Genomic DNA, 12,129 nt, shown 5'->3' with positions numbered 1-12,129 from the left:
CACACCCCAGGGAAAAGTCAGTCCCAGGATACTTTATAGGGTCAGCCTGGGAGGAGGGCCTTTCCAGAATCTTCTCTCAGGACTCAAATTGTTTCAGGACTGTTCCAGTCAACATTTACTGAGCACCTACTACACATCTGACATGGCATTAGGCACACATACATGGCAAATGGGGAACATGACATTAGGCACACATACATGGCAAATGGGGAAATTAAGTGATTTACACAGATTTCCGAGCTGGTAAGTGACACTCATTTGCTCAAGATACAAATGAAGACATTCATAAACATGGAAAGCCAGCTTTGAAGGCTAAGTAAGAACATTTTGCACATTTCCTAAAAAAAAAAAAAGGTGTATCCCAGAATTGTGATATGTATATTTTGGGTAAAAATCTGCTAAGAGTTAGAACATCATAGTAACACTGGGTATGCTTTCCATTCAATCAAACTATAGTCTGGACACTAATTACACTGTATTAGATTGGGAGAAACATATATCACATGGGTTCTGAATTTGCACAGTAGTTCATAGACAATGCAATTCTGAAATATCCTTGTTTAAGAATTTTAAAAACACTACCCTGGCCAGGTAGTTCAGTTGCTTAGAGCACTGTCCAGATATACCAAGGTTGTTGATTTGATCCCTGGTCAGGGTACACACAAGAATCAACCAATGAACTGCCCAGGCGGTGGCGCAGTGGATAGAGCGTCAGACTAGGATGCGGAAGATACAGGTTCGAGACCCCAAGGTCACCAGCTTGAGCGCGGGCTCATCTGGTTTGAGCAAAAAGCTCACCAGCTTGGACCCAAGGTCGCTGGCTTGAGCAAGGGGTTACTCGGTCTGCTGAAGGCCCACGGTCAAGGCACATATGAGAAAGCAATCAATGAACAACTAAGGTGTCGCAACAAAAAACTGATGATTAATGCTTCTCATCTCTCTCCGTTCTTGTCTGTCTGTCCCTATCTATCCCTCTCTCTATCCCTGTAAAAAAACAAAACAAAACAAAAAAAGAATCAACCAATGAATGCATAAATAAATGGAACAAGTTGATGTTTCTTCCTCGTTCTCCCTTTCTCTAAAATCAATAAATTAAAAAAAGTTTTTTTTAACAAAGAATTTTAAAAGCACTAACCAGGGGTAAGCACCTCTAAAGAAACTGACACGTGTATAAATTATATATACACATGACTTGTTGACTGAATTAAACTGAAAATAAGCATCCCCTTAAGTCGTACCAAATAGGAGGGCTCAACAGTCCTTAAGCTATTAACTGAAGACCTCTGCTATGATAAAAATATCTTCTAAAGTTACTTACACACAATCTTTTGGGGTATCAGTCCATTAGCCATCTGAAGTCTATCTTCCATGAATGCCACCCCCAACTTACTGAAGTCATCCACACTTGCTTTGGCGATTAACTGGTAAGGGTCCCCGGGTCTGCAAGCTAATGGCAAACAGCAGTCTGACCACTTGACAATCTAAGAAAACGTGGGTGAGGGAGGAAAAAGAAAAAGAGAGGCTGAGATTTCTCTTCTTGAAAATAACGAGATGCTTCACTTCCCCCTTCAGCTCTCCCCTGCTACATTATTACCGTGCAAGCGGTTCTGACCTAACAGTCTTATTTCTACCCAAAAGCAGGGCTCACAAAGCACACCAAACTATAACCCTCTTCTCTCAAGGTCATTGACATCTCTGCAGCTTCTCATGGTAGTCAAGGAGGCAAGGGCTGTCCCCAGACCCTGGGGAAACATAAACTTGCCCTTTGGTAACAGAAATAGAAGCAAATAACTTTACAATATTCAATGGTTCATAATGTAACCTGTAGACCAGTTTTTCTCAAAGTGGGGACCGTGACCAACAAAACTCCCGCGGCGCCCATGAAAGCTTTGGGTGTCTGAGCGTGATTCTGCCTGATGCTTCAGACTCTGGAGGAGGTTTAAACATGCTTCCCACTGATTCCTGAAGGAGGAGAACTGTCAGGGACTCCCCCCAAAACTCCGGCTTATCCCAGTTTACATCCCCACCACAAGTAGAACAGGGAAAATGAGGGCAGACAAAACTCAGTCCCTTTTGGCCTCTGGGTTTTTTATACGAGAAGAATTTGGAACTGGGGCAAGGAGAAGGGAGCGTCCTGGGGTTCAGAGCCTGGCCCTGGAGTCCAGTCCAAGGACCTGGGCCTGGGTCTACTCAGTTGATCGTCACTGTGCATTTGCAGGCAAGTCTCAGAACGGCTCAGGTATCAGTTTCTTCACTCATAAAACAGGAAAAATTATAATATTAATATCCATCATTTTATAAATTTGTCATGTTAATAAGGTTATTTTTCTTTCAGCTGGGAAAGAAAAATAAACACACTGTGGTACAACTGGACCTCCACAGGCAGAAGAACGAAAACAGACCCCTACACCATGCCATGTATACAAGGGACAAAAACTAATTCAGACTGGATCAAACCATCACTATGCAAGCTAAAACTAGGACACGTGTAAAAGAAAACATAGGTGTAAACTGTCATCACCTTAGATCAGGCAATGGTTTCTCACACAGGACTTCAAAAGTATAAGCAACAAAAGAAATAAAGAGATAAATTGGACTTCATCAAAATTTTTTTGTACATCAATAAAAAAAACTTTCAAGAAAATGAAAAAGCAGCCCTGGCTGGTTAGCTCAGTCAGTTAGAGCATTGTCCCAAAACATCAAGGTTACAGGTTCAATCCCTAGTCAGGGCACATAGGGAAAACAACTAATGAATGCACAACTAAGTGGAACAAATGAATGCTTCTCTCTCTCTCTCTCTCTCTCTCCCTTCCTCTCTCTATTCTCTAAAATCAATTTAAAAAAAATAAAGAAAAGGCAATTGACAAAGTGGGAGAAAATATTTGTAAATCATGTATCTGATAACAGACTTTGATAACAGATTTGTATCCACAATATACAAAGAAGGCCTACAGCTCACCAATAAAAAGACAAATACCAATTTAAAACTGGGCAAAGGAGGTCCTGGCTGGTAGACTCAGTGGTAGAGCTTTGGCCTGGCATGTGGAAGTTCTGGGTTCGATTCCCAGTCAGGACACACAAGAGAAGTGCCCATCTGCTTCTCCACTTCCCTCCTCACTTCTCTCTCTCTCTCCCCTTCTTTCTCTCTCTCTCCTCCTCCCTTCCTGCAGCCATGGCTTGATTAGGGTGAGTTGACCCTGGGTACTGAGGATGGCTCCATGGCCTCCACCTCAGATGCTAAAAAATGGCTCCAGTTGCAATGGAGCAAGGGCACCAGATTGGCAGAGCATTGCCCTCTAGTGGGCTTACAGGGCAGATTGCAGTCAGGGCGCATGTGAGAGTCTGTCTCCGCCTCCCTTCCTTTCACTAAAAGTTTTTTAAAAATTTAATAAAAATAAATAAAAGTGGGCAAAGGATCTGAAAGACATTTATTTGTCCAAAGAAAATATACACATGGCAATAAGTGCTTGAAAAGATACTCAGCATCATTAGTCATTAGGGAAACACAAATCAAAACCAGTGAGATACTTTACCTCTACTCAGATGGCTATCATCGAAAAAACAATAACAAGCGTTGTTGAGGATGCTGAGAAGTCTGAATCCAAATACATTGCTGGTAGAAATGTAAAATGGAGTCCTGACCGGTTTGCTCAGTGGATAGAGCATCGGCCCGGCATAAGGAAATCCTGGGTTTAATCCCTGGTCAGGGCACACATGAGAGGCGACCATCTGCTTCTCTCCCTCTCCCCCTTCTCTCTTTCTTCCTTTCCCACAGCCTGTGGCTCAATTGGTTCAAGCATTGGCCCCAAACAGGGATTTCCAGGTGGATCCTGGTCGAGACACATGTGGGAGACTGCCTCTCTATCTCCCCTCCTCTCACTTAAAAAAAGAAAGAAAAATTTAAATAGTACAAGTCTCTGGAAAAGAATCTGACAGTTCCTCAAAAACTTATTGTATATACATACAGTTATCAATGAAGCAGCAATTCCACTCCTAGATATATATCTAAGGAAAAACATATGTCTACACACACAAAAACTTGTACACAAATATTCACAGCAAATTATTCATAATTATTCTCTGGTTTCCTGTCAGTAAGGTGTTGAGGAAATTGGTTGGGGGAATAGGGTGTATAAAAATCCCAGCTATCACAATGGTTTTGACCCTCCAAGACTCAACCCTACCTCACAAAACATTTTTTTAATGTTTATTTTATTGATTTTAGAGAGGAAGGGAGAGAGACAGGAACACTGATCTGTTCCTGTATGTGCCCTGACCGGGGATCAAACCAGCAACCTCTGCGCTTCAGGGCAATGCTCTAACCAACCGAGCTATCCTGCCAGGGCTTACCCCACAGAATATTATGCCTTAGTATTTCATTTCTTTCTCAGAGAGAATTCAAATGAAATTTAATTTCTCTTCTAAGAAAAAAAAATAATTTTAAAGGTTGATAAACACTGTCGTAAAGGGGAAAATAGTAAATGTAAGTCTTTATGGTCAAAAGGTTGAAATGTATTAATTGGTCTGGAATATTTAGAGCAGGGGTCCCCAAACTTTTTACACAGGGGGCCAGTTCACTGTCCCTCAGACCATTGGAGGGCCGGACTATAAAAAAAACTATGAACAAATCCCTATGCATAATGCACATATCTTATTTTAAAGTAAAAAAACAAAACGGGAACAAATACAATATTTAAAATAAAGAACAAGTAAATTTAAATCAACAAACTGATCAGTATTTCAATGGGAACTATGCTCCTCTCACTGACCACCAATGAAACAGGTGCCCCTTCCAGAAGTGCGGCAGGGGCCGGATAAATGGCCTCAGGGGGCTGCATGCGGCCCGTAGGCCGTAGTTTGGGGACCCCTGATCTGTACGGTTGGACTATCCAAATGTTCCAGTCAGATTCTGCATTTCCAAGATGAAATCTTTGATCCAATAATGTGAAGCTTACAATTCAGACTAATATTTCGCTGATGTCCAGCTTTGAGAATGGAGGGAGGATGTCAGCTCAGGAGGATAAGATAAATTCTCACCTCAGCAAATGCTGACTTTTCGGATGAAGGTGACTGGGAAATATGAAAGGGAACAGTGCCACCTCCTGCACAGAGCTAACAGCATCTTTGTTCTCAGTGCTATCGCTGCCCATCAGGGAAAGGAAAAGCTCAGCCAGTGGACAGCCAGCCCACGCAAGTGTTCAGACGTTGATTCAGCAACCTGCTGGAACAAGCGCAGGCTGAGCAACACCCCAAAGGCAGCACAGCACTTAGTGTAAAAGGAGCTGAGCAGTAACTCTGCACACACCTCTGAAGGAGCAGAGAAAAAGGAGATAAACAAAGCCCAGGGAAGGACAGGAAGCAGCCACAGGACAATACACTCACATCCCTGATCAAGTTTCTCAACTTGGCCAGTCAGTTCCTCACCAAAGTGCATTTCCTTTTTCTAGGAAAGAGGTCCAGGAGCCACAGACCATGCAAACTCCTGTGAGCAGCGAGCAGCGCTGGGTGCTCTGATCAAAGCGAAGCTACACTGTTACCCACCTCCTCCAGGGTCCAGGGATGTTTGCTTTCTGGGGCTAAAAGCAAACAGGGCCTTTCCACTTTGCACTTTGAGATGGAAACAAAGGGGTAGAGGAAAAAAGGGGAAGTCAAGCAAAAGGCTGACTCCCAGAGATCAAAGCTAAGGAAGCCCTGAGCAGCCCTAAACAAAGGGATTTCCTCATAGAAGCAGCGTGCAGAAATCCCTTCCATAACCAAAGGACTGGAGGCTGCACTGACTACAGCGGGCAGTGATGCATCTGCTTCAACTTAACACCTGTCCTCAAGGAATGCCCAGGACCAAAAGGCACCAATAAAAGCCAGCTGAGTTAACTCAAATTCAGAAAGTATCTGTAAGAGTTCCACAGTCCTAAAAATGTAAAAGAATGTAATATCTCACCAAGTTCAAAAGTCTCCCTTACATAAAATATTTTCTAGCCTGACCTGTGGTGACGCAGTGGATAAAGCATTGACCCAAAACACTAAGGCTGCCAGTTCGAAACCCCGGGCTTGCTTGGTCAAGGTACATACAAGAGGCAATCAATGAACAACCAAAGTGAAGCAACTAGGAGTTGATACTCCTCCCTCTCTCCTCTCTTTCTCTCTCCTCTCTCTCTCTCTCTCTCTCTAATCAATAAAGTTTTTCAAAAAAAAAAAAAAAAGATTTCTATTGAATATCTTAGGATCCTGTCAAATTCAAATGACTTTAGAGTTAGATGAAGAATACATACAGATTCATACCAGGGTGGTCAGAAACAAGCTCTAGACATCTCCAGCTCCTGGCTGCAATACCCACCAAATGCTGGGTCATAGATGAAATGAGTCAACTGGATAGTACCCTTGGTGGGTAGGCATCTTTGACCCCCAGAAAATTCAGGAATTAAGCAACCGCCATTAAACGGTATCTTTAATGAAATCTTGAGAAGGTAAATTAAATGGGATGACTATGGCAGAGATGCTCGTTACCTCTCCATAGCTACTCTTTAGTTCTCCCTCGCAGTGACACCACTCCAGGCTTGCTCTGAACCCTCGGCTGCCCAGGAACAAAATATATGTCTCAGGTTCCCCTGCAGCTGGAGAGATGGGAGGAGAAAAGACGTCTAAAACTTCTGGATCTCAATGCTAAAGAGAAAGTTGGCTGGCACCAAGCTTCACTCTTCCCCCATCTGAGGGCTGGAATGTGGATGGGGTTGACTGCCGTGGTGGGGGGGACTGGGAAGCAGCCCAAGTGCCCATCCAAAGATGACTGGGTAAAAAAGCTGTGGTATATTTACACAATGGAACTACTTGGCTGTAAAAAAATAAGGAGGAATTCTTACCCTTTGCAACAGCATGGATGGACCTGGAGTGTATTATGCTAAGTGAAATAAGCCAGTCAGAGAAAGACAAGTACCATATGATTGCACTTATATGTGGAATCTAATGAACAAAATAAACAAACAAAACAGAAACATCCTCATAGACACAGTGAACAGACTGACAGCTGTCAGAGGGGAGGGATGTTGGGGGGTTCAGTGAAAAAGGCAAAGGGATTAGACAATTAAAAATCCTCATAGACACAGACAACAGTGTGGTGATTACCAGAGGGAGAGGCAGGTGGCGGAGGGAGAAGAGGGTAAAGTGGGGATAAACGGTGACAGAAGACGACTTGATTTTGGGTGGTGAACACAATACAGAGGTAATGTATTATAGAATTATAGACCTGAAACCTATATAATTTTATTAACTAATGTCACCCCAATAAATTCAATAAAAATTTTTAAAAATTTTTTGAATCAACCTCCAGGCAGCTATCAAAAAAAACAAAAAAAGGCCAACCACCAGACACTACCATATCCTGCTTATGCATGAACTTTCTAGACCGTGGCCCACAGCCAAGCCAGGAGCAGGAAATACCTATCCTAGAACTGCCCCCTTCACCTGTTTTTTCTTTCCCTTATCTCTAACCAAACTAAACTCTTTCAAAACAACCTACATCTTTTTTCCCCAAACCCATTAAACAAAAAACCTCATAGACACAGGCACGAGTCTGGCGGTTACCAGAAGGAAAGGGGGTGGGAGAAGGAGAGGAGCGTAAAGTGGGGATAAAAGAACCGGTCTGCTCTAGGACCGTGGACATGCTCATCTTTTCCATCCACCCCGAATGCTGGTGGTTTAGACTGTACGTCCTAGGACCTGCTCCCTTTTCTGGTTGTATATGGCTCAATAAACCCTTTCTTTCAGGACAACTTTCAGCCTGGAAGGTTTTTGTTTAATGTAGGGATGACTAAATGAGCTGGGGAGACTGGAGCACTGCTGCCCAATAACATAATATGGGCCACAAACACAAGTAGTTTAACATTTTCTAACAGGTGCATCAAAAATGTAAAAATAATAATAATCTCACTCATATATTTTTTGTTTGTTTGTTTGTTTGTTGTTTTTTTTGTATTTTTCTGAAGCTGGAAACGGGGAGAGACAGTCAGACTCCCGCATGCGCCCGACCAGGATCCACCTGGCACGCCCACCAGGGGTGATGCTCTGCCCCTCCAGGGCGTCACTCTGCCGTGGCCAGAGCCTCTCTAGCGCCTGGGGCAGAGGCCAAGGAGCCATCCCCAGCGCTCGGGCCATCTTTGCTCCAATGGAGCCTTGGCTGCGGGAGGGGAAGAGAGAGACAGAGAGGAAGGAGGGGGGGGGTGGAGAAGCAAATGGGCATTTCTCCTATGTGCCCTGGCCGGGAATCGAACCTGGGTCCCCCGCACGCCAGGCCAACGCTCTACCGATGAGCCAACCAGCCAAGGCCTCACTCATATATTTTTTAAAGATTTTTTAAAAAATTTATTTGAGAGAGGCAGACAGACAGACAGACAGAAGCGGGGAGGAGCAGTAAGAATCAACTCGTAGATACAAATGGCCAACAGATATATGAAAAAATGCTCAGCTTCATTAGTTATTAGGGAAATGCAAATCAAAACTACAATGAGATACCACCTCACCCCTGTTAGATTAGCTATGATCAACAAGACGGGTAATAGCAAATGTTGGAGAGGCTGTGGAGAAAAAGGAACCCTCATTCACTGTTGGTGGGACTGTAAAGTAGTACAACCATTATGGAGGAAAGTATAGTGGTTCCTCAAAAAACTGCAAATAGAACTACCTTATGACCCAGCAATCCCTCTACTGGGTATATACCCCAAAACCTCAGAAACATTGATACGTGAAGACACATGTAGCCCCATGTTCATTGCAGCACTGTTCACAGTGGCCAAGACATGGAAACAACCAAAAAGCCCTTCAATAGAAGACTGGATAAAGAAGATGTGGCACATATACACTATGGAATACTACTCAGCCATAAGAAACGATGACATCAGATCATTTACAGCAAAATGGTGGGATCTTGATAACATTATAAGGAGTGAAATAAGTAAATCAGAAAAAAACAAGAACTACATGATTCCATACATTGGTGGAACATAAAAATGAGACTAAGAGACATGGACAAGAGTGTGGTGGTTACCAGGGGTGGGGGCAGGGAGGACAGGGGGAGAGTTAGGGGGAGGGGGAGGGGCACAGAGAACTAGATAGAGGGTGGCGAAGGACAATCTGACTTTGGGCGAGGGGTATGCAACATAATTTAATGACAAAATAACCTAGACATGTTTTCTTTGAATATATGTACCCTGATTTATTAATGTCATCCCATTACCATTAATAAAAATTTATTAAAAAAAAAAAAAAAAAGAATCAACTCGTAGTTGTTGCTTCTACTATGTTCCTAGACAGGGTAAGCCTGGAGTTTCAAACCAGTGACCTCAGCATTCCAGGTCGACACTCCATCCACTATGCCACCACAGGTCAGGCAACTCACTTATATAATATATTTTAATTTAACCTAAAATATCCCAAAAGAAGGGAAGTCACAAAGGCCAGTAAAAAACATTCATAAAAAACACATTTACTTTTAATTAAGACACAGTTTCCTTACAATACACAAGTGGAAAACATGTTACTTACAGTTTTCGAAGAGAAAGCTGGTCTCTGTAAATTCTCACCTTGCACCCAAATGCTCTCTGTCACAAATGCTATGTGTTCAGCTTCAAATATAAGAGGGGAAACAAGAACTAGGGCCCATTTGTTCAAGTCATCAATGGACTGGATAGAGAAAAAGAAAACACACAAAAAAAGGATTTAATGTCACTTCGAACTACAACTGCCAGTTACCTCACCATTTGGGTCATCCCCTCCTCTGTAATTCCAGGTGGGGTCTAAATAAGGTTAACTGGTGCCCTTCTTTTTTGTATTTTTGTATTTTTCTGAAGTTAGAAGCTGGGAGGCAGATAGACTCCCGCATTCCTGCATGCACCGGACCGGGATCCACCCCGCATGCCCAACAGGGGGCGATGCTCTGCTGAGGCTGGAGCCATTCTAGCGTGTGAGGCGGAAGCCATGGAGCCATCCTCAGCACCCGGGCCAACTTTGCTCCAATGGAGCCTTGGCTGAAGAAAGGGAAGGAAGACATAGAGGAAGGAGAAGGGGAAAGGTGGAGAAGCAGATGGGCATTTCTCCTGTGTGCCCTGACTGAGGATCGAACCTGAGACTTCCACATGCTGGGCCGACGATCTATTGCTGAGCCAACCAGCCAGGGCTGGTTAACTGGTGCCCTTCTACAGACCACATTCTCCCTGCATTTCTTGCTGGACTATGGCTATACAAGAAGCTGCACAATCCCCTCTATGACTCATGACAGCTTTTTAACATCTCTAGACATTTGTTATAAAGCAGTTAATTCTAAATCTGGGCTTATTCCTACCATTCCTCACTGTTTATGTAGGAGTATGTAGGAGCTTTCCAAATGACAACCTGGAGGGACCTTCAAAGATAAGGGAGCTAAGAAGAGCATCCCAGCAGACAGAAGCCTATTACTAACAGAAGCCTAAAGAGCTGTTTTACTTCCTCCAGCCATTATAGCTTCAAGATTGGTTAGCAAACTGGATAAATCCACTAATCTCTGCTCTTCCCTGAAATCTCTCTGAAAAAACAGCAATTATATTTGAAGTCTTTAACCCACTAAAAACAAGATACGCGCAAGCAGAAAAAGCTGAACTCTAAGGCTGCAGGGGGCATGCCTTAACATCACCACCACCAAAAAAGAAAGAAAAAAAAAAACACATTTGGGTCATGCTGCTGATCAGTTCAAATCTGCCCTTGCTGGGAGATCAAAAGAAGTTTCCATCAGGTTTAGTAACTTGGCACACAGTACATGCTCATTATCTGGTGAACTAATTAATAAATGAAAATTTAGAGAAGAAAACTGTCCTATTTCAGTAAATATAATTATCAATATAATAATTAAAGCCCTGGTGGGTAGTTTAGCTGGTTAGAGCGTCATCCTAATATCCCAAGGTTGCCAGTTCAATCCACAGTCAAGGCACATATAGAAATCAACCAATAAATGCATAAATAAGTGAAACAACAAACTGATGTTTCTCTCTCTCTCAAATGAATCAATAAAAAAATTAAAATCAATATTTTTTTAATTTTAAGAATCTAAAACAAAAAGCAAATTGTCCACTTTATTCCAACATAGAAAATGTGCACATTGAACAAAAACCTTAAAATTTCCAATCTGCAAACTATCTTTAATTATATTTATCAATTCTTTGGGACATTCAATTATATACATTCCGTACATGTGCATCTGATTTTAAATATGTAAAATATAAAGACAGCCTGACCTGTGGTGGTGCAATAGATAGGGAGCAAACCTGGGACACTGAGGACCCGGGTTTGAAACCACAAGGTCACCTGCTTGAGTGTGGGCTCATCCAGCTTGAGCACAGGGTTGCCGGCTTGAGCATGGGATCATTGGCTTGATCCCAAAGGTCGCTGGCTTGAGCAAGGGGTCACTGGCTTGGCTGGAGCCCTCTGGTCAAGGCACATATGAGAAAGAAATCAATGAACAACTAAGGTGCCACAACTACGACTTGATGCTTCTCATCTCTCTCCCTTCCTGTCTCTTCCTCTCTCTCTGTCTCTCTCTCTGTCCCTCTCTTAAAAAAAAAAATTAAAATAAAGACAAGGGCGTACAATTTATTCATTTCTGTAAAGCTATTTCATTTCAGGCACACTGACAATAAGGCATCCACTGAGCCAAATCATCAATCCTATTATACTTTAAATCTTAAAATAATAAAAGCTAATCACAGGCCCTGGCCGGTTGGCTCAGTGGTAGAGCGTCGGCCTGGCATGCAGAAGTCCCGGGTTCAATTCCCGGCCAAGGCACACAGGAGAAGCGCCCATCTGCTTCACCCCTCCCCCTCTCCTTCCTCTCTGTCTCTCTCTTCCCCTCCCGCAGCCAAGGCTCCATTGGAGCAAAGATGGCCGCGGCGCTGGGGATGGCTCCTTGGCGCTAGAGTGGCTCTGGTCGTGACAGAGCGACACCCCGGAGGGGCAGGGCGTCGCCCCTGGTGGGCGTGCCAGGTGGATCCCGGTAGGCGCATGCGGGAGTCGGTCTGTCTCTCCCCGTTTCCAGCTTCAGAAAAATACAAAAAAAAAAAAAAAGCTAATCACAAATAAATTATCAATTGTAATCCTTAAACTAAGGCTTTA

At 43.2% G+C, this 12,129-nt stretch overlaps 1 protein-coding gene across 6 annotated transcripts in view; it reads right to left on the bottom strand.

Annotated features, from left to right (window-relative positions):
• HLCS (holocarboxylase synthetase) overlaps window positions 1-12,129 on the bottom strand; it is a 195,908-nt gene that overhangs the window by 168,535 nt on the left and 15,244 nt on the right. For 4 of the 6 annotated variants that reach the window (XM_066370240.1, XM_066370236.1, XM_066370239.1 and 1 more), the window contains exons 2-3: window positions 9,535-9,672; window positions 1,319-1,481 (exon numbers count right to left, since the gene is read on the bottom strand). In XM_066370240.1, coding sequence (XP_066226337.1) covers window positions 1,319-1,370 — 52 coding nt within the window. In that variant the 5' untranslated portion in view covers window positions 1,371-1,481; window positions 9,535-9,672. Of the gene's footprint in view, window positions 1-1,318; window positions 1,482-6,504; window positions 6,612-9,534; window positions 9,673-12,129 lie in introns of all 6 variants that reach the window. The other 2 variants (XM_066370241.1, XM_066370238.1) reach the window with 2 other exon arrangements.

Source organism: Saccopteryx leptura, chromosome 2 (genome assembly GCF_036850995.1).
Source record: "Saccopteryx leptura isolate mSacLep1 chromosome 2, mSacLep1_pri_phased_curated, whole genome shotgun sequence".
NCBI lineage: Eukaryota > Metazoa > Chordata > Mammalia > Chiroptera > Emballonuridae > Saccopteryx > Saccopteryx leptura.
Note: the sequence above shows the minus strand (reverse complement) of the source record. Positions and strands in the feature narration are given on the sequence as shown.